Source organism: Carcharhinus amblyrhynchos, unplaced genomic scaffold (genome assembly GCF_965287045.1).
Source record: "Carcharhinus amblyrhynchos unplaced genomic scaffold, sCarAmb.v2.hapA chromosome_1167, whole genome shotgun sequence".
In the NCBI taxonomy this organism is placed as follows: domain Eukaryota; kingdom Metazoa; phylum Chordata; class Chondrichthyes; order Carcharhiniformes; family Carcharhinidae; genus Carcharhinus; species Carcharhinus amblyrhynchos.
The window spans coordinates 5,596-27,500 of NW_027650907.1; the positions used below are offsets into that span (position 1 = coordinate 5,596).

The 21,905-nt window shown below is 53.2% G+C and overlaps 1 protein-coding gene across 1 annotated transcript in view; it reads right to left on the minus strand.

Moving 5' to 3' along the window:
- Positions 1 to 206: 206 nt before the first annotated feature.
- Positions 207 to 21,905, minus strand: part of LOC145340581 (tapasin-related protein-like) — a 23,703-nt gene continuing 2,004 nt past the window's right edge. Inside the window, exons 2-7 of the mRNA XM_080185049.1 lie at positions 21,175 to 21,414; positions 15,837 to 16,115; positions 13,905 to 14,240; positions 2,796 to 3,125; positions 1,436 to 1,540; positions 207 to 1,332 (exon numbers count right to left, since the gene is read on the minus strand). Of these exons, the coding sequence (XP_080041175.1) occupies positions 1,310 to 1,332; positions 1,436 to 1,540; positions 2,796 to 3,125; positions 13,905 to 14,240; positions 15,837 to 16,115; positions 21,175 to 21,414 (1,313 nt within the window). The 3' untranslated portion in view covers positions 207 to 1,309. The remainder of the gene's footprint in view (positions 1,333 to 1,435; positions 1,541 to 2,795; positions 3,126 to 13,904; positions 14,241 to 15,836; positions 16,116 to 21,174; positions 21,415 to 21,905) is intronic.

Consider the following 21,905-nt stretch of genomic DNA (forward strand, 5'->3'; position numbering starts at 1 on the left):
TTCCCTCTGCCTATCAATACTCTGTGTACCTGTACGCCCAGATCCCTCTGCCTATCAATACTCTGTGTACCTGTACACCCAGGTCCCTCTGCCTATCAATACTCTGTGTACCTGCACACCCAGATCCCTCTGCCTATCAATACTCTGTGTATCTGTACACCCAGATCCCTCTGTCTATCAATACTCTGAGTATCTGTACACCCAGATCCCTCTGTCTATCAATACTCTGTGTACCTGTACACCCAGATCCCTCTGCCTATCAATACTCTGTGTACCTGTACGCCCAGATCCCTCTGCCTATCAATACTCTGAAGGGTTCTGCCATTTACTGTACATCTAATTGGCCATACTAAATTACTCCTTGGTGTCCCAGGATGCACAGATTAGAGGGAGTAGTGGGGTAAATATGTGTGGTTACGGGGATAGGGCCTAGGTGGGATTGTGGTCAGTGCAGACTTGATGGGCCAAATAGCCTCCTTCTACAATGTCTCCCTCTCTCTCTGTCTTCATAACTCTCGCCAGAGGATTAGAGGGATGGTCTTCGATGGGAGAGTTAGGGGATTAGAGAGATGGTCTTCGATGGGGAGTTAGGGGATTAGAGGGATGGTCTTCAATGGGAGAGTTAGGGGATTAGAGGGAGGGTCTTCGATGGGAGAGTTAGGGGATTAGAGGGAGGGTCTTCGATGGGAGAGTTAGGGGATTAGAGGGATGGTCTTCGATGGGAGAGTTAGGGGATTAGAGGGATGGTCTTCGATGAAGAGTTAGGGGATTAGAGGGAGGGTCTTCGATGGGAGAGTTAGGGGATTAGAGGGATGGTCTTCGATGGAGAGTTAGGGGATTAGAGGGATGGTCTTCGATGGAGAGTTAGGGGATTAGAAGGATGGTCTTTGATGGAGAGTTAGGGGATTAGAGGGAGGGTCTTCGATGGGAGAGTTAGGGGATTAGAGGGAGGGTCTTCGATGAAGAGTTAGGGGATTAGAGGGAGGGTCTTCGATGGAGAGTTAGGGGATTAGAGGGAGGGTCTTCAATGGAGAGTTAGGGGATTAGAGGGAGGGTCTTCGATGGGAGAGTTAGGGGACCATCAGACCCAGGTCTCTATTGATGCCTCCATCTCACGAGGGAAGCGAGACCACTCCGGAGGTGTTGGGGGGAAGGAGAGGTAGGTTCAGTTGGGCTGGCGAGCCGGGGGAGGGGGGGGGCACTGGTGGGAGGCAGCATTAACTCGAGGGGCAGGCTTCCAGGCCTGGTGGCGGCCATTTTGTCCGCCAACTCCATCTCTCGGGGTGGGGGGGAAGGACTCACAATCTCACTACCCCGTCCCGTCGGTCGGCCCTGCAGGAAGAGAGAGAAGAGGAATGGGTTACACGGGACGGCCTCCATCTTTAGCCCCTCGAGCTCAGGGTGGGACAAGGGGGTCATCCGGGAGGTTCCTTACCTGGGGGTTCAGAGTTGCGCCAACAGAAATGCACGAGGGCGAGGACGAATAGGATCGAAGAGATCACAACACCGGACGTCGCGAACGGAACCCCCTCTTCCAGACCTGCAAGGGGTTATGGGAAGGGGGCAAGAGATTAGTCAAGGGGCGGTGAGAAAATTGTTTTTTTTTGAATAGCCCCTCCACCCATTACCCCACAACTGTGCCTGGGTGAGGGGTCTCAACACTCTGCCCCCTCCCACCTCCTCCCAGTTACACATAGACATAGGGCAGCCTGTAACCTGATCGGAGAGAGAGAGAGAGAGAGAGAGGGGAGGGATTAACCCTCTCACCCACCTCCTCCCAGTTACATACATACACATATAGGGCAGCCCGTATCCCGATTGGAGAGGGGGGGGGAATTAACCCTCTCACCCACCTCCTCCCAGTTACACACACACATATAGGGCAGCCCGTATCCCGATCGGAGAGGGGGGCGGGGATTAACCCTCTCACCCATCTCCTCCCAGTTACACACACACGCGTAGGGCAGCCCGTATCCCGATCGGAGAGGGGGGCGGGGATTAACCCTCTCACCCATCTCCTCCCAGTTACACATATACACATATAGGGCAGCCTGTATCCCGATCGGAGAGAGAGCCGGGTTGGGGGGGGGGGGGGGGGGGGGGGGGGGGGGAGGCGGGGGGGTTAACCCTCTCACCCACCTCCTCCCAGTTACACACATACACATATAGGGCAGCCCGTATCCCGATCGGAGAGAGAGCCGGGGAGGGGGGTGGGGGGGAGGTTAACCCTCTCACCCACCTCCCCCCAGTTACACACATACACATACAGGGCAGCCCGTATCCCGATCACAGGGAGGAGGGATTAACCCTCTCACCCATCTCCTCCCAGTTACACACACACACATATAGGGCAGCCCGTATCCCGATCACAGAGAGGAGGGATTAACCCTCTCACCCATCTCCTCCCAGTTACACACATACACATACAGGGCAGCCCGTATCCCGATCGGAGGGATGGGAGATGAAACCTCGCATTCACCTCCTCCCAGTTACATACATACACATATAGGACAGCCCGTATCCCGATCACAGGGAGGAGGGATTAACCCTCTCACCCACCTCCTCCCAGTTACACACATACACATATAGGGCAGCCCGTATCCCGATCGCAGAGAGGGGAGATGAACACTCTCGCTCACATCCTCCCAGTTACATACATACACATACAGGGCAGCCCGTATCCCGATCACAGGGAGGAGGGATTAACCCTCTCACCCACCTCCTCCCAGTTACACACACACACACATACAGGGCAGCCCGTATCCCGATCGGAGGGAGGAGGAAATAATGAGTACCTGCTGGGGTTTGGAGCTGTACGGATACACGGGTAGGCTCCTCCAGGGTGACGTGGGACACCTCACATATGTACACCGCCCCCACGTCCTGGGGGCTGGGCTCGACGGAGACTTGCGAGGAAATGTTGTAAGTCCCATCCTTGTTTCTGCGATGGCTGGAGAACGAGACGCCAGCGAGGGGCTGGGGGTCCTGATCCTCCCCCTCGCTCTGGACAAACCATTTCACTGTCACATCCAGCGGATAGTATCGGGAAATCTCGCAGGTCAGGCTCTCTCTCGTTCCCTCACGGAAATACAGCACGGAGGGAGATATGAAAACCAGAGGAGGTTCTGAAAATGAATGGACACTGTGACGGAGAGATCTGTACACTGACTGCTGTCTCTCAGTCCTCTCTCTCTCTCAGGGAGATATCTGTACACTGACTTGTGTCTCTCAGTCCCCCCTCTCTCAGGGAGATATCTGTACACTGACTGCTGTCTCTCAGTCCTCTCTCTCAGGGAGATATCTGTACACTGACTGGTGTCTCTCAGTCCCCCCTCTCTCAGGGAGATATCTGTACACTGACTGCTGTCTCTCAGTCCTCTCTCTCAGGGAGATATCTGTACACTGACTGGTGTCTCTCAGTCCCCTCTCTCTTCTCTCAGGGAGATATCTGTACACTGACTGGTGTCTCTCAGTCCCCTCTCTCTCTCTCTCAGGGAGATATCTGTACACTGACTGGTGTCTCTCAGTCCTCTCTCTCTCTCTCTCAGGGAGATATCTGTACACTGACTGGTGTCTCTCAGTCCCCTATCTCTCTCTCTCAGGGAGATATCTGTACACTGACTGGTGTCTCTCAGTCCCCCCTCGCTCTCTCTCAGGGAGATATCTGTACACTCACTGGTGTCTCTCAGTCCCCTCTCTCTCTCTCAGGGAGATATCTGTACGCTGACTGGAGTCTCTCAGTCCTCTCTCTCTCTCTCAGGGAGATATCTGTACACTGACTGGTGTCTCTCAGTCCCCTCTCTCTCTCTCTCAGGGAGATATCTGTACACTGACTGGTGTCTCTCAGTCCTCTCTCTCTCTCTCAGGGAGATATCTGTACACTGACTGCTGTCTCTCAGTCCCCTCTCTCTCTCTCTCAGGGAGATATCTGTACACTGACTGGTGTCTCTCAGTCCCCTCTCTCTCTCTCAGGGAGATATCTCTACACTGACTGGTGTCTCTCAGTCCCCTCTCTCTCTTTCTCTCTCAGGGAGATATCTGTACACTGACTGGTGTCTCTCAGTCCCCTCTCTCTCTCTCAGGGAGATATCTGTACACTGACTGGTGTCTCTCAGTCCCCTCTCTCTCTCTCTCTCTCAGGGAGATATCTGTACACTGACTGGTGTCTCTCAGTCCCTCTCTCTCTCTCAGGGAGATATCTGTACACTGACTGGTGTCTCTCAGTCCTCTCTCTCTCTCTCAGGGAGATATCTGTACACTGACTGGTGTCTCTCAGTCCCCTCTCTCTCTCTCTCTCAGGGAGATATCTGTGCACTGACTGGTGTCTCTCAGTCCCCTCTCTCAGGGAGATATCTGTACACTGACTGGTGTCTCTCAGTCCCCCTCTCTCTCTCTGAGGGAGATATCTGTACACTGACTGGTGTCTCTCAGTCCTCTCTCTCTCTCTCTCAGGGAGATATCTGTACACTGACTGGTGTCTCTCAGTCCCCTCTCTCTCTCTCAGGGAGATATCTGTACACTGACTGGTGTCTCTCAGTCCCCTCTCTCTCTCTCTCTCAGGGAGATATCTGTACACTGACTGGTGTCTCTCAGTCCCCTCTCTCTCTCTCTCTCAGGGAGCTATCTGTACACTGACTGGTGTCTCTCAGTCCCCTCTCCCTCTCTCTCTCAGGGAGATATCTGTACACTGACTGGTGTCTCTCAGTCCCCTCTCTCTCTCTCAGGGAGATATCTGTACACTGACTGGTGTCTCTCAGTCCCCTCTCTCTCTCTCAGGGAGATATCTGTACACTGACTGGTGTCTCTCAGTCCCCTCTCTCTCTCTCTCAGGGGGATATCTGTACACTGACTGGTGTCTCTCAGTCCTCTCTCTCTCTCTCAGGGAGATATCTGTACACTGACTGGTGTCTCTCAGTCCCCTCTCTCTCTCAGGGGGATATCTGTACACTGACTGGTGTCTCTCAGTCCTCTCTCTCTCTCTCTCAGGGAGATATCTGTACACTGACTGGTATCTCTCAGTCCTCTCTCTCTCTCTCAGGGAGATATCTGTACACTGACTGGTGTCTCTCAGTCCCCTCTCTCTCTCTCTCAGGGAGATATCTGTACACTGACTGGTGTCTCTCAGTCCCCTCTCTCTCACTCTCAGGGAGATATCTGTACACTGACTGGTGTCTCTCAGTCCCCTCTCTCTCTCTCTCTCAGGGAGCTATCTGTACACTGACTGGTGTCTCTCAGTCCCCTCTCCCTCTCTCTCTCAGGGAGATATCTGTACACTGACTGGTGTCTCTCAGTCCCCTCTCTCTCTCTCAGGGAGATATCTGTACACTGACTGGTGTCTCTCAGTCCCCTCTCTCTCTCTCAGGGAGATATCTGTACACTGACTGGTGTCTCTCAGTCCCCTCTCTCTCTCTCTCTCAGGGAGATAGCTGTACACTGACTGGTGTCTCTCAGTCCCCTCTCTCTCTCTCTCTCAGGGAGCTATCTGTACACTGACTGGTGTCTCTCAGTCCCCTCTCCCTCTCTCTCTCAGGGAGATATCTGTACACTGACTGGTGTCTCTCAGTCCCCTCTCTCTCTCTCAGGGAGATATCTGTACACTGACTGGTGTCTCTCAGTCCCCTCTCTCTCTCTCAGGGAGATATCTGTACACTGACTGGTGTCTCTCAGTCCCCTCTCTCTCTCTCTCAGGGGGATATCTGTACACTGACTGGTGTCTCTCAGTCCTCTCTCTCTCTCTCAGGGAGATATCTGTACACTGACTGGTGTCTCTCAGTCCCCTCTCTCTCTCAGGGGGATATCTGTACACTGACTGGTGTCTCTCAGTCCTCTCTCTCTCTCTCAGGGAGATATCTGTACACTGACTGGTATCTCTCAGTCCTCTCTCTCTCTCTCAGGGAGATATCTGTACACTGACTGGTGTCTCTCAGTCCCCTCTCTCTCTCTCTCAGGGAGATATCTGTACACTGACTGGTGTCTCTCAGTCCCCTCTCTCTCACTCTCAGGGAGATATCTGTACACTGACTGGTGTCTCTCAGTCCCCTCTCTCTCTCTCTCTCAGGGAGCTATCTGTACACTGACTGGTGTCTCTCAGTCCCCTCTCCCTCTCTCTCTCAGGGAGATATCTGTACACTGACTGGTGTCTCTCAGTCCCCTCTCTCTCTCTCAGGGAGATATCTGTACACTGACTGGTGTCTCTCAGTCCCCTCTCTCTCTCTCAGGGAGATATCTGTACACTGACTGGTGTCTCTCAGTCCACTCTCTCTCTCTCAGGGAGATAGCTGTACACTGACTGGTGTCTCTCAGTCCCCCCTCTCTCTCTCAGGGAGATATCTGTACACTGACTGGTGTCTCTCAGTCCCCTCTCTCTCTCTCAGGGAGATACCCTGTACACTGACTGGTGTCTCTCAGTCCCCTCTCTCTCTCTCTCTCTCTCAGGGAGATATCTGTACACTGACTGGTGTCTCTCAGTCCCCTCTCTCTCTCTCAGGGAGATATCTGTACACTGACTGGTGTCTCTCAGTCCCTCTCTCTCTCTCAGGGAGATATCTGTACACTGACTGGTGTCTCTCAGTCCCCTCTCTCTCTCTCAGGGAGATATCTGTACACTGACTGGTGTCTCTCAGTCCCCTCTCTCTCTCTCTCTCAGGGAGATATCTGTACACTGACTGGTGTCTCTCAGTCCTCTCTCTCTCTCTCAGGGAGATATCTGTACACTGACTGGAGTCTCTCAGTCCCGACTCTCTCTCAGGGAGATATCTGTACACTGACTGGTGTCTCTCAGTCCCCTCTCTCTCTCTCTCTCAGGGAGCTATCTGTACACTGACTGGTGTCACTCAGTCCCCTCTCTCTCCCTCTCAGGGAGATATCTGTACACTGACTGGTGTCTCTCAGTCCCCTCTCTCTCTCTCTCAGGGAGATATCTGTACACTGACTGGTGTCTCTCAGTCCCCTCTCTCTCTCTCTCAGGGAGATATCTGTACACTGACTGGTGTCTCTCAGTCCCCTCTCTCTCTCAGGGAGATATCTGTACACTGACTGGTGTCTCTCAGTCCCCTCTCTCTCTCTCAGGGAGATATCTGTACACTGACTGGTGTCTCTCAGTCCCCTCTCTCTCTCTCAGGGAGATATGTGTACACTGACTGGTGTCTCTCAGTCCCCTCTCTCTCTCTCTCAGGGAGATATCTGTACACTGACTGGTGTCTCTCAGTCCTCTCTCTCTCTCTCAGGGAGATATCTGTACACTGACTGGAGTCTCTCAGTCCCCTCTCTCTTTCTCAGGGAGATATCTGTACACTGACTGGTGTCTCTCAGTCCTCTCTCTCTCTCTCTCTCAGGGAGATATCTGTACACTGACTGGTGTCTCTCAGTCCTCTCTCTCTCTCTCAGGGAGATATCTGTACACTGACTGGAGTCTCTCAGTCCCGACTCTCTCTCAGGGAGATATCTGTACACTGACTGGTGTCTCTCAGTCCCCTCTCTCTCTCTCTCTCAGGGAGCTATCTGTACACTGACTGGTGTCTCTCAGTCCCCTCTCTCTCTCTCTCAGGGAGATATCTGTACACTGACTGGTGTCTCTCAGTCCCCCCTCTCTCTCTCTCAGGGAGATATCTGTACACTGACTGGTGTCTCTCAGTCCCCTCTCTCTCTCAGGGAGATATCTGTACACTGACTGGTGTCTCTCAGTCCCCTCTCTCTCTCTCAGGGAGATATCTGTACACTGACTGGTGTCTCTCAGTCCCCTCTCTCTCTCTCAGGGAGCTATCTGTACACTGACTGGTGTCTCTCAGTCCCCTCTCTCCCTCTCAGGGAGATATGTGTACACTGACTGGTGTCTCTCAGTCCTCTCTCTCTCTCTCTCAGGGAGATATCTGTACACTGACTGGTGTCTCTCAGTCCTCTCTCTCTCTCTCAGGGAGATATCTGTACACTGACTGGAGTCTCTCAGTCCCCTCTCTCTTTCTCAGGGAGATATCTGTACACTGACTGGTGTCTCTCAGTCCCCTCTCTCTCCCTCTCAGGGAGATATCTGTACACTGACTGGTGTCTCTCAGTCCCCTCTCTCTCTCTCTCAGGGAGATATCTGTACACTGACTGGTGTCTCTCAGTCCCCCCTCTCTCTCTCTCAGGGAGATATCTGTACACTGACTGGTGTCTCTCAGTCCCCTCTCTCTCTCAGGGAGATATCTGTACACTGACTGGTGTCTCTCAGTCCCCTCTCTCTCTCAGGGGGATATCTGTACACTGACTGGTGTCTCTCAGTCCCCTCTCTCTCTCAGGGAGATATCTGTACACTGACTGGTGTCTCTCAGTCCCCTCTCTCTCTCTCAGGGAGCTATCTGTACACTGACTGGTGTCTCTCAGTCCCCTCTATCTCTCTCAGGGGGATATCTGTACACTGACTGGTGTCTCTCAGTCCCCTCTCTCTCTCAGGGAGATATCTGTACACTGACTGGTGTCTCTCAGTCCCCTCTCTCTCTCAGGGAGATATCTGTACACTGACTGGTGTCTCTCAGTCCCCTCTCTCTCTCTCAGGGAGATATCTGTACACTGACTGGTGTCTCTCAGTCCCCTCTCTCTCTCTCAGGGAGATATCTGTACACTGACTGGTGTCTCTCAGTCCCCTCTCTCTCTCTCAGGGAGATATCTGTACACTGACTGGTGTCTCTCAGTCCCCTCTCTCTCCCTCTCAGGGAGATATCTGTACACTGACTGGTGTCTCTCAGTCCCCTCTCTCTCTCTCTCAGGGAGATATCTGTACACTGACTGGTGTCTCTCAGTCCCCTCTCTCTCTCTCAGGGAGATATCTGTACACTGACTGGTGTCTCTCAGTCCCCTCTCTCTCTCTCAGGGAGATATCTGTACACTGACTGGTGTCTCTCAGTCCTCTCTCTCTCTCTCTCAGGGAGATATCTGTACACTGACTGGTGTCTCTCAGTCCTCTCTCTCTCTCTCAGGGAGATATCTGTACACTGACTGGTGTCTCTCAGTCCTCTCTCTCTCTCTCTCTCAGGGAGATATCTGTACACTGACTGGTGTCTCTCAGTCCCCCCTCTCTCTCTCTCAGGGAGATATCTGTACACTGACTGGTGTCTCTCAGTCCTCTCTCTCTCTCTCAGGGAGATATCTGTACACTGACTGGTGTCTCTCAGTCCTCTCTCTCTCTCTCTCAGGGAGATATCTGTACACTGACTGGAGTCTCTCAGTCCCCTCTCTCTTTCTCAGGGAGATATCTGTACACTGACTGGTGTCTCTCAGTCCTCTCTCTCTCTCTCTCTCAGGGAGATATCTGTACACTGACTGGTGTCTCTCAGTCCCCCCTCTCTCTCTCTCAGGGAGATATCTGTACACTGACTGGAGTCTCTCAGTCCCCTCTCTCTCTCTCTCTCTCAGGGAGATATCTGTACACTGACTGGTGTCTCTCAGTCCCCTCTCTCTCTCTCTCAGGGAGATATCTGTACACTGACTGGTGTCTCTCAGTCCCCCCTCTCTCTCTCAGGGAGATATCTGTACACTGACTGGTGTCTCTCAGTCCCCCCTCTCTCAGGGAGATATCTGTACACTGACTGGTGTCTCTCAGTCCCCTCTCTCTCTCTCTCAGGGAGATATCTGTACACTGACTGGTGTCTCTCAGTCCCCCCCCTCTCTCTCTCTCAGGGAGATATCTGTACACTGACTGGTGTCTCTCAGTCCCCTCTCTCTCTCTCTCTCAGGGAGATATCTGTACACTGACTGGTGTCTCTCAGTCCTCTCTCTCTCAGGGAGATATCTGTACACTGACTGGTGTCTCTCAGTCCCCTCTCTCTCTCTCAGGGAGATATCTGTACACTGACTGGTGTCTCTCAGTCCCCTCTCTCTCTCTCAGGGAGATATCTGTACACTGACTGGTGTCTCTCAGTCCCCCCTCTCTCTCTCTCAGGGAGATATCTGTACACTGACTGGTGTCTCTCAGTCCTCTCTCTCTCTCTCTCAGGGAGATATCTGTACACTGACTGGTGTCTCTCAGTCCTCTCTCTCTCTCTCAGGGAGATATCTGTACACTGACTGGAGTCTCTCAGTCCCCTCTCTCTTTCTCAGGGAGATATCTGTACACTGACTGGTGTCTCTCAGTCCCCTCTCTCTCTCTCAGGGAGATATCTGTACACTGACTGGTGTCTCTCAGTCCTCTCTCTCTCTCAGGGAGATATCCGTACACTGACTGGAGTCTCTCAGTCCCCTCTCTCTCTCTCTCAGGGAGATATCCGTATACTGACTGGTGTCTCTCAGTCCCCCCTCTCTCTCTCAGGGAGATATCTGTACACTGACTGGTGTCTCTCAGTCCTCTCTCTCTCTCTCTCAGGGAGATATCTGTACACTGACTGGTGTCTCTCAGTCCCCTCTCTCTCTCTCTCAGGGAGATATCTGTACACTGACTGGTGTCTCTCAGTCCCCTCCCTCAGGGAGATATCTGTACACTGACTGGTGTCTCTCAGTCCCCTCTCTCTCTCTCAGGGAGATATCTGTACACTGACTGGTGTCTCTCAGTCCCCTCTCTCTCTCAGGGAGATATCTGTACACTGACTGGTGTCTCTCAGTCCCCTCTCTCTCTCTCTCTCAGGGAGATATCTGTACACTGACTGGTGTCTCTCAGTCCCCTCTCTCTCTCTCTCTCAGGGAGATATCTGTACACTGACTGGTGTCTCTCAGTCCCCCCTCTCTCTCTCTCAGGGAGATATCTGTACACTGACTGGTGTCTCTCAGTCCCCCCTCTCTCTCTCTCAGGGAGATATCTGTACAGTGACTGGTGTCTCTCAGTCCCCTCTTCTCTCTCAGGGAGATATCTGTACACTGACTGGTGTCTCTCAGTCCTCTCTCTCTCTCTCAGGGAGATATCTGTACACTGACTGGAGTCTCTCAGTCCCCTCTCTCTTTCTCAGGGAGATATCTGTACACTGACTGGTGTCTCTCAGTCCTCTCTCTCTCTCTCTCTCTCTCAGGGAGATATCTGTACACTGACTGGTGTCTCTCAGTCCTCTCTCTCTCTCTCAGGGAGATATCTGTACACTGACTGGAGTCTCTCAGTCCCGACTCTCTCTCAGGGAGATATCTGTACACTGACTGGTGTCTCTCAGTCCCCTCTCTCTCCCTCTCAGGGAGATATCTGTACACTGACTGGTGTCTCTCAGTCCCCTCTCTCTCTCTCTCAGGGAGATATCTGTACACTGACTGGTGTCTCTCAGTCCCCCCTCTCTCTCTCTCAGGGAGATATCTGTACACTGACTGGTGTCTCTCAGTCCCCTCTCTCTCTCAGGGAGATATCTGTACACTGACTGGTGTCTCTCAGTCCCCTCTCTCTCTCAGGGGGATATCTGTACACTGACTGGTGTCTCTCAGTCCCCTCTCTCTCTCAGGGAGATATCTGTACACTGACTGGTGTCTCTCAGTCCCCTCTCTCTCTCTCAGGGAGCTATCTGTACACTGACTGGTGTCTCTCAGTCCCCTCTCTCTCCCTCTCAGGGAGATATCTGTACACTGACTGGTGTCTCTCAGTCCCCTCTCTCTCTCTCTCAGGGAGATATCTGTACACTGACTGGTGTCTCTCAGTCCCCTCTCTCTCTCTCAGGGAGATATCTGTACACTGACTGGTGTCTCTCAGTCCCCTCTCTCTCTCTCAGGGAGATATCTGTACACTGACTGGTGTCTCTCAGTCCTCTCTCTCTCTCTCTCAGGGAGATATCTGTACACTGACTGGTGTCTCTCAGTCCTCTCTCTCTCTCTCAGGGAGATATCTGTACACTGACTGGTGTCTCTCAGTCCTCTCTCTCTCTCTCTCTCAGGGAGATATCTGTACACTGACTGGTGTCTCTCAGTCCCCCCTCTCTCTCTCTCAGGGAGATATCTGTACACTGACTGGTGTCTCTCAGTCCTCTCTCTCTCTCTCAGGGAGATATCTGTACACTGACTGGTGTCTCTCAGTCCTCTCTCTCTCTCTCTCAGGGAGATATCTGTACACTGACTGGAGTCTCTCAGTCCCCTCTCTCTTTCTCAGGGAGATATCTGTACACTGACTGGTGTCTCTCAGTCCTCTCTCTCTCTCTCTCTCAGGGAGATATCTGTACACTGACTGGTGTCTCTCAGTCCCCCCTCTCTCTCTCTCAGGGAGATATCTGTACACTGACTGGAGTCTCTCAGTCCCCTCTCTCTCTCTCTCTCTCAGGGAGATATCTGTACACTGACTGGTGTCTCTCAGTCCCCTCTCTCTCTCTCTCAGGGAGATATCTGTACACTGACTGGTGTCTCTCAGTCCCCCCTCTCTCTCTCAGGGAGATATCTGTACACTGACTGGTGTCTCTCAGTCCCCTCTCTCTCTCTCTCTCAGGGAGATATCTGTACACTGACTGGTGTCTCTCAGTCCTCTCTCTCTCAGGGAGATATCTGTACACTGACTGGTGTCTCTCAGTCCCCTCTCTCTCTCTCAGGGAGATATCTGTACACTGACTGGTGTCTCTCAGTCCCCTCTCTCTCTCTCAGGGAGATATCTGTACACTGACTGGTGTCTCTCAGTCCCCCCTCTCTCTCTCTCAGGGAGATATCTGTACACTGACTGGTGTCTCTCAGTCCTCTCTCTCTCTCTCTCAGGGAGATATCTGTACACTGACTGGTGTCTCTCAGTCCTCTCTCTCTCTCTCAGGGAGATATCTGTACACTGACTGGAGTCTCTCAGTCCCCTCTCTCTTTCTCAGGGAGATATCTGTACACTGACTGGTGTCTCTCAGTCCCCTCTCTCTCTCTCAGGGAGATATCTGTACACTGACTGGTGTCTCTCAGTCCCCTCTCTCTCTCAGGGAGATATCCGTACACTGACTGGAGTCTCTCAGTCCCCTCTCTCTCTCTCTCAGGGAGATATCCGTATACTGACTGGTGTCTCTCAGTCCCCCCTCTCTCTCTCAGGGAGATATCTGTACACTGACTGGTGTCTCTCAGTCCTCTCTCTCTCTCTCTCAGGGAGATATCTGTACACTGACTGGTGTCTCTCAGTCCCCTCTCTCTCTCTCTCAGGGAGATATCTGTACACTGACTGGTGTCTCTCAGTCCCCTCCCTCAGGGAGATATCTGTACACTGACTGGTGTCTCTCAGTCCCCTCTCTCTCTCTCAGGGAGATATCTGTACACTGACTGGTGTCTCTCAGTCCCCTCTCTCTCTCAGGGAGATATCTGTACACTGACTGGTGTCTCTCAGTCCCCTCTCTCTCTCTCTCTCAGGGAGATATCTGTACACTGACTGGTGTCTCTCAGTCCCCTCTCTCTCTCTCTCTCAGGGAGATATCTGTACACTGACTGGTGTCTCTCAGTCCCCCCTCTCTCTCTCTCAGGGAGATATCTGTACACTGACTGGTGTCTCTCAGTCCCCCCTCTCTCTCTCTCAGGGAGATATCTGTACAGTGACTGGTGTCTCTCAGTCCCCTCTTCTCTCTCAGGGAGATATCTGTACACTGACTGGAGTCTCTCAGTCCTCTCTCTCTCTCTCTCAGGGAGATATCTGTACACTGACTGGTGTCTCTCAGTCCCCTCTCTCTCTCTCTCAGGGAGATATCTGTACACTGACTGGTGTCTCTCAGTCCCCTCTCTCTCTCAGGGAGATATCTGTACACTGACTGGTGTCTCTCAGTCCCCTCTCTCTCTCTCAGGGAGATATCTATACACTGACTGGTGTCTCTCAGTCCCCTCTCTCTCTCTCTCTCAGGGAGATATCTATACACTGACTGGTGTCTCTCAGTCCCCTCTCTCTCTCTCTCAGGGAGATATCTGTACACTGACTGGTGTCTCTCAGTCCCCTCTCTCTCTCTCTCAGGGAGATATCTGTACACTGACTGGTGTCTCTCAGTCCCCTCTCTCTCTCTCAGGGAGATATCTGTACACTGACCTACCCATGATATCAAGCTGGACAGTGTGTTGGCCGTGGGCTGTGTCTCCTTGAACCATACAGATATAGGTTCCTTCGTCTTGGACCGTGAGCTGCTGCAGGATGACAGAGACGTTCCCGTGAGTGGTGACCATGTCCAGATCCATCGCGGTTCCCTCCCTCTCCGCCTCCCCTCTCCCCTCGGAGAGGGTGTAGATTGTCCGCCCTGCGCCCTTATGCTGCAGACGCCATTCCACTGACACCTTGGAGGCCTCGGTGCCCCTGAACCCGCAGTCCAGGGAGACGCTGCTCCCGAGAGACCTCTGGATCGCGGCCGTTCGAGTGTAGACGAGGAACTGCACTGTGGGGGTGGTGGGGGGTGACAGAACAGGATCATTCCCAGCCCCAAATCCCATCCGGATCGCTCCCAATCCCAATCCCGAACCCCTTCCCCTTCGCTCCCACTCGACACAATCCCAATCCCCTTCCCGTTCACTCCCACTCTACACAATCCCAAACCCCTTCCCGTTCACTCCCACTGTACACAATCCCAATCCCAAACCCCTTCCCGTTCACTCCCACTCTACACAATCCCAAACCCCTTCCCGTTCACTCCCACTCTACACAATCCCAATCCCAAACCTCTTCCCGTTCACTCCCACTGTACACAATCCCAATCCCAAACCCCTTCCCCTTCACTCCCACTCTACACAATCCCAAACCCCTTCCCGTTCACTCCCACTCTACACAATCCCAATCCCAAACCCCTTCCCGTTCACTCCGACTCTACACAATCCCAATCCCAAACCCCTTCCCGTTCACTCCCACTCTACACAATCCCAATCCCAATCCCCTTCCCGTTTACTCCCACTCTACACAATCCCAAACCCCTTCCCGTTCACTCCCACTGCACACAATCCCAATCCCAAACCCCTTCCCGTTCACTCCCACTCTACACAATCCCAATCCCAAACCCCTTCCCGTTCACTCCCACTCTACACAATCCCAATCCCAAACCCCTTCCCGTTCACTCCCACTGTACACAATCCCAATCCCAAACCCCTTCCCGTTCACTCCCCACTGTACACAATCCCAATCCCAAACCCCTTCCCGTTCATTCCCACTCTACACAAATCCAATCCCAAACCCTTTCCCGTTCACTCCCACTCTACACAATCCCAATCCCAAACCCCTTCCCGTTCACTCCCACTGTACACAATCCCAATCTCAAACCCCTTCCCGTTCACTCCTACTCTACACAATCCCAATCCCAAACCCCTTCCCGTTCACTCCCACTGTACACAATCCCAATCCCAAACCCCTTCCCGTTCACTCCCCACGAGACACAATCCCAATCCCCTTCCCGTTCACTCCCCACGAGACACAATCCCAATCCCAATCCCCTTCCCGTTCACTCCCACTGTACACAATCCCAAACCCCTTCCCGTTCACTCCCACTGTACACAATCCCAATCCCAAACCCCTTCCCGTTCACTCCCACTCTACACAATCCCAATCCCAAACCCCTTCCCGTTCACCCCGACTCTACACAATCCCAATCCCCTTCCCGTTCACTCCCACTGTACACAATCCCAATCCCAATCCCCTTCCCGTTCACTCCCACTGTACACAATCCCAATCCCAAACCCCTTCCCGTTCACTCCCACTGTACACAATCCCAATCCCAAACCCCTTCCCGTTCACTCCGACTCTACACAATCCCAATCCCAAACCCCTTCCCGTTCACCCCCACTCTACACAATCCCAATCCCAAACCCCTTCCCGTTTACTCCCACTCTACACAATCCCAATCCCAATCCCCCTCCCGTTCACTCCCACTCTACACAATCCCAATCCCCTTCCCGTTTACTCCCACTCTACACAATCCCAATCCCCAAACCCCTTCCCATTCACTCCCACTGTACACAATCCCAATGGGAAGCACTGTGTTACGTACGGGAGAGTGGGATTGTTCCTGTTGGACTCAGTTCCACGTGAAGCTTCTCGTTGAAATTCCAGACGCGGTCCTCCTCCTGATCGACCGGAATGGTGCTGAAGAGCATGGCGATTCCGAGTCCGCTCCCTACGACGCGCAGGCCCCCAAGGAAGGTGACACTCGGAGACCCCTCACCCGTCGCTGGGGCAGTCTCGAAACTGCTAATCTCACAGGTGACCTCTCGCCCCTCACAATCCGCATGGAGTAAAATCTCCGCATCTGGGATCGCGATCTCGGAAGCTGTGGGTAGGACAAGCAGAGGGTCAGTGCTGAGGGAGCGCCGCACTGTGGGAGGGTCGGTGCTGAGGGAGCGCCGCACTGTGGGAGGGTCGGTGCTGAGGGAGCGCCGCACTGTGGGAGGGTCGGTGCCGAGGGAGCGCCGCACTGTGGGAGGGTCGGTGCTGAGGGAGCGCCGCACTGTGGGAGGGTCAGTGCTGAGGGAGCACCGCACTGTGGGGAGGGTCGGTGCTGAGGGAGCGCCGCACTGTGGGAGGGTCGGTGCTGAGGGAGCGCCGCACTGTGTGGGGAGGGTCGGTGCTGAGGGAGCGCCGCACTGTGGGGAGGGTCGGTGCTGAGGGAGCGCCGCACTGTGGGAAGGTCGGTGCTGAGGGAGCGCCGCACTGTGGGGAGGGTCGGTGCTGAGGGAGCACCGCACTGTGGGAGGGTCGGTGCTGAGGGAGCGCCGCACTGTGGGGAGGGTCGGTGCTGAGGGAGCGCCGCACTGTGTGGGGAGGGTCGGTGCTGAGGGAGCACCGCACTGTGGGAGGGTCGGTGCTGAGGGAGTGCCGCACTGTGGGAGGGTCAGTGCTGAGGGAGCGCCGCACTGTGGGAGGGTCAGTGCTGAGGGAGCGCCGCACTGTGGGAGGGTCAGTGCTGAGGGAGCGCCGCACTGTGGGGAGGGTCGGTGCCGAGGGAGCGCCGCACTGTGGGGAGGGTCGGTGCTGAGGGAGCGCCGCACTGTGGGGAGGGTCGGTGCTGAGGGAGCGCCGCACTGTGGGGAGGGTCGGTGCTGAGGGAGCGCCGCACTGTGGGGAGGGTCAGTGCTGAGGCAGCGCCGCACTGTGGGAGGGTCGGTGCTGAGGGAGCACCGCACTGTGGGGAGGGTCGGTGCCGAGGGAGCGCCGCACTGTGGGAGGGTCGGTGCTGAGGGAGCGCCGCACTGTGGGGAGGGTCGGTGCTGAGGGAGCGCCGCACTGTGGGGAGGGTTGGTGCTGAGGGAGCGCCGCACTGTGGGAGGGTCAGTGCCGAGGGAGAGCCGCACTGTCGGGCGTGACATGAATGCAACCAAGAGGTACACGTCCAAGACTTCCCGCGGATCCCAGCATTCCCTCTGGCCCCTTTCTGTGACCCTGCCTCAGCCAATCAAGATCTGAGCTGTCAACCAATCAGGAGGGATGCTTCTCTCCAGCCCAAACTGGTTTGAATCGAGGGAAATGTTGGGATTTTATTTGGGGAGCGCGAGAGGCAAATGTGAAGCCACCATGGATTTGTGGATTTGCAACTCTCTCAGGCCTGGGGCGAAGGGAAGATCGGACGATTCAAGGAGCTGCTGATTGGGGCTGAATGGCCCCTTCCCCATCCCCCAGGACACGTGTGTTTTTGACTTGATTTGATCTGAGTTATTATTGTCACATGTACGAACACACAGTGAAAAGTATTGTATCTTGCCCACTGTTGATCGGTCAGAACATTGAACACAGGAGTTGGGGACGTCTTGTTGAAGTTGTACAAGACATTGGTAAGGCCCACACTTGGAAATACTGTGTACAGTTCTGGTCACCCTATTATAGAAAGGATATTATTAAACTAGAAAGAGCGCAGAAAAGATTTACTAGGATGTTACCGGGGACTCGATGGATTGAGTTATAAGGAGAGGCTGGGATAGACTGGGACTTTTTTCTCTGGGGCGTAGAGGGGTGATCTTATAGAGGTCTATAAAATAATGAGGGGGCACAGATCAGCGAGATAGTCAATATCTTTTCCCCCAAAGGTAGGGGAGTCTAAAACTAGAGGGCAGAGGTTTAAGGTGAGAGGGGAGAGGGTCCAGAGGGGGTAATTTTTTTCACCCAGAGGGTGGTGAGTGTCTGGAACGAGCTGCCAGAGGCAGTAGTAGAGGCGGGGACAATTTTATCTTTTAAAAAGCATTTAGACAGTTACATGGGTAAGATGGGTATAGAGGGATATGGGGCAAATGGGGGCAATTGGGATTAGCTTAGGGGTTTAAAATAAAGGGGCAGCATGGACAAGTTGGGCCGAATGGCCTGTTTCCCTGCTGTAAACCTCTGAGTCTATACAGACCAAGCATACCGTTCATAGAGAAGGAAAGGAGAGGGTGCAGAATGCAGTGTTACAGTCACAGCGAGGGTGTAGAGAAAGATCAGCTTAATATTTGATTTGATTTATTATTGACACTGGGATACAGTGAAAAGTATTGTTTCTTGCGCGTTACACAGACAAAGCATACCGTTCATAGAGAAGGAAAGGAGAGGGTGCAGAATGTAGTGTTACAGTCACAGCGAGGGTGTAGAGAAAGATCAGCTTAATATTTGATTTGATTTATTATTGTCACTGGGATACAGTGAAAAGTATTGTTTCTTGCGCGTTACACAGACAAAGCATACCGTTCATAGAGAAGGAAAGGAGAGGGTGCAGAATGTAGTGTTACAGTCACAGCGAGGGTGTAGAGAAAGATCAGCTTAATGCGAGGTGGGTCCATTCAAAAGTCTGACGGCAGCAGGGAAGAAGCTGTTCTTGAGTCGGTCGGTACGGGACCTCAGACTTTTGTATCTTTTTCCCCCGACGGAAGAAGGTGGGAGAGAGAATGTCCGGGGTGTGTGTGGGGGGGTGGGGGGGGTCCTTGATTATCCCGGCTGCTTTTCCCCCCCCCCCGAGGCAGCGGGAAGTGTAGACGGAGTCAATGGATGGGAGGCTGGTTTGTGTGATGGGATTGGGGGCTACATTCACCACCCCTTTTGTAGTTCCTTGCGGTCTTGGGCACAGCAGGATCCCAGACCGAGCTGTGATCCAACCCAGAGAGAATGCTTTCTATGGGGGCGTCTGTAAAAGTTGGGGAGAGTCCGTAGCGGACATGCCAAATTTCCTTCGTCTTCTGAGAAAGTAGAGGTGGGGCTTCCTTAACTATAGTGTCGGCATTTGGGGGGGGGAACCAGGACAGGTGATCTGGACACCTTGAAGGTCTCTCGAGCCTTTCTACTCGGTCCCCGTTGATGTAGACAGAGGGGGGGGCAGGTTCTCCTTTACCCTTTGTAGAAGAAATTAGATTCATATAAGCAATTAGGTTGCATAGAAAAGTAAGTCTGTTTTAAACGGACTTGCTATAGTAGGGGCTAAAGCTGCAGCAGTAGCTAAAGAACATAAGAACATAAGAAATAGGAGCAGGAGTGGGCCATCTGGCCCTTCGAGCCTGCCCCGCCATTCAATAAGATCATGGCTGATCTGTCGTGTCTCAGTTCCACTTTCCCGCCCTCTCCCCATAACCCTTAATCCCCTCTCTTATCAAAAACCCATCAACCCGCGTCTTAAATATATTTAGCGAGGCAGCCTCCACCACTTCAACGGGCAGAGAATTCCAGAGATTCACCACCCTTTGAGTGAAGAAGTTCCTCCTCAACTCCGTTCTAAACCGCCCCCCCTTTATCTTGAGGCTGTGCCCCCTAGTCCTACTGTCCTTTCTGAGCGGGAAGAGTCTCTCCACCTCTATCCTATCCATCCCATTCATCATCTTATACGTCTCAATGAGATCTCCCCTCATTCTTCTAAACTCTAACGAGTACAAGCCTAGTTTATTCAGCCTCTCCTCATAGCTCAACCCCCTCAACTCCGGTATCAGCCTAGTAAACCTCCTCTGCACTCCCTCCATGGCCAAAATATCCTTGCGTAAGTGCGGCGCCCAAAACTGCACACAGTACTCCAGCTGCGGCCTCACCAATGCCCTATACAGCTGCAGCAAGACCTCCCTACTTTTATATTCAATCCCCCTCGCTATGAAGGCCAGCATCCCATTCGCCTTCCTGACCACCTGCTGCACCTGCAGGCTGGGTTTTTGTTAATGATTCACGATATACTCACCATTATACCGAAAATCAAGAAACTAGCTGAAGCAGGCAGGGTTAGTAAAACAGGGCCTAGCAGACACTCAAGGTCTAAAGGCCAGATAACGGGCCATCTGCCTTTAGGAGGATAGAAAAACAAACCACCATCCTTCTTCTCTATCTAGTTACGGTAAATCACAAGGGACAGGGACTGTAGGATGATTTAGACCAAGGACACTATAGATAAGTCCTAGGACCATAGTTTTAATTCATGGGACAATGATTAAAGGGGTAATAGAGATAGTAAGGATAATAGGGAGTATTGTAACCCGCTTGCAGAGTTGTTTATTTCACTGTATAAAAATAGTGCGGGTTTGTTCAAAAATTCAGAGTTCTCTCGGTGTTGACTGGGGTGTAGTCTCCGTGATATCGCGACAATAAACTCTCCTGACGCCTGACTCTGAACGTCTCTGCCTGAGTTATTCTGAGCTAGGAATTTCCTCGACACCCTTCCTGAAGCTGATGACCATCTCCTTCGCCTTGTTGAGGGAGAGGTTATCGTATTATATCTGAGCCCCCGTGGGGGAGAAAAGGACGAAAATGGACAATGCGATGTTGGTATTCATGTGGAGAGAATACAAGAGCAGGGATGGACTTCTGAGGCTGGATAAGGCTCTGGTCAGACCCCATTTGGAGCAGTTCTGGGCCCTGTATCTAAGGAAGGGTGTGCTGGGCCTTGGAAAGGGTCCGGAGGAGGTTCACCAGAACGATCCCTGGAATGAAGAGCTTGTCCGTGTGAGAGGAACGGGTTGGGGACTCTGGGTCTCGTTGGGAGTTTAGAAGGATGAGGTGGGGAGGGAGGGGGATCTTATTGAAACTTACAGGATACTGCGAGGCCCCTGGATAGAGTGGACGCGGAGAGGCTGTTTCCACCAGGAGGGAAAAACTAGACCCAGAGAGGGCACAACCTCAGGCTGAAGGGACGATCCTTTAAAACAAGAGACGGGGAGGGATTTCTTCAGCCGGAGAGTGGGGAATGTGTGCCCCAGAGGAGGCCGGGTCACTGAGTGTCTTTAAGACAGAGATAGATCGGTTCCTGATTCATAAGGGGATCCGGGAGGAAAAGGGCAGGAGAACGGGGAGGAGAAAAATATCAGCCGGGATAGAATGGCGTGGAGAACTGCATGGGCCGAGTGGCCTCATTCTGCTCCGAAATCTTACGGGATTGAGATGAAGGTTGATCTCACCAATGACCTCAAAGATGGGGTGCTCTCGATCCTCCTCGCGAACGTCATAGTCAGTCCAGCTCTCCGACTCCTCGCTACCCTGGATGGGGACTTTGCGCAGGATCAGCAGAGCCTTTTCCCGGGAGAATCCCCCACTGATGGCTTGAAAACCGCCCGTGCTCTCGATGTACCAGCAATCCAGAACCACGTCCGCTGCGTCGTTCACCGCAGCGAGACCTGGGACCCCAAACAAGAGCAGGACTGCAGAGAGAGAGAGGTACAGCACGGGGTTAGATACAGAGTAAAGCTCCCTCTACACTGTCCCCATCAAACACACCCAGGACAGGGACAGCACGGGGTTAGATACAGAGTAAAGCTCCCTCTACACTGTCCCCCCATCAAACACTCCCAGGACAGGTACAGCACGGGGTTAGATACAGAGTAAAGCTCCCTCTACACTGTCCCCCCCATCAAACACACCCAGGACAGGTACAGCACGGGGTTAGAAACAGAGTAAAGCTCCCTCTACACTGTCCCCCCATCAAACACTCCCAGGACAGGTACAGCACGGGGTTAGATACAGAGTAAAGCTCCCTCTACACTGTCCCCCCATCAAACACTCCCAGGACAGGTACAGCACGGGGTTAGATACAGAGTAAAGCTCCCTCTACACTGTCCCCCCATCAAACACTCCCAGGACAGGTACAGCACGGGGTTAGATACAGAGTAAAGCTCCCTCTACACTGTACCCC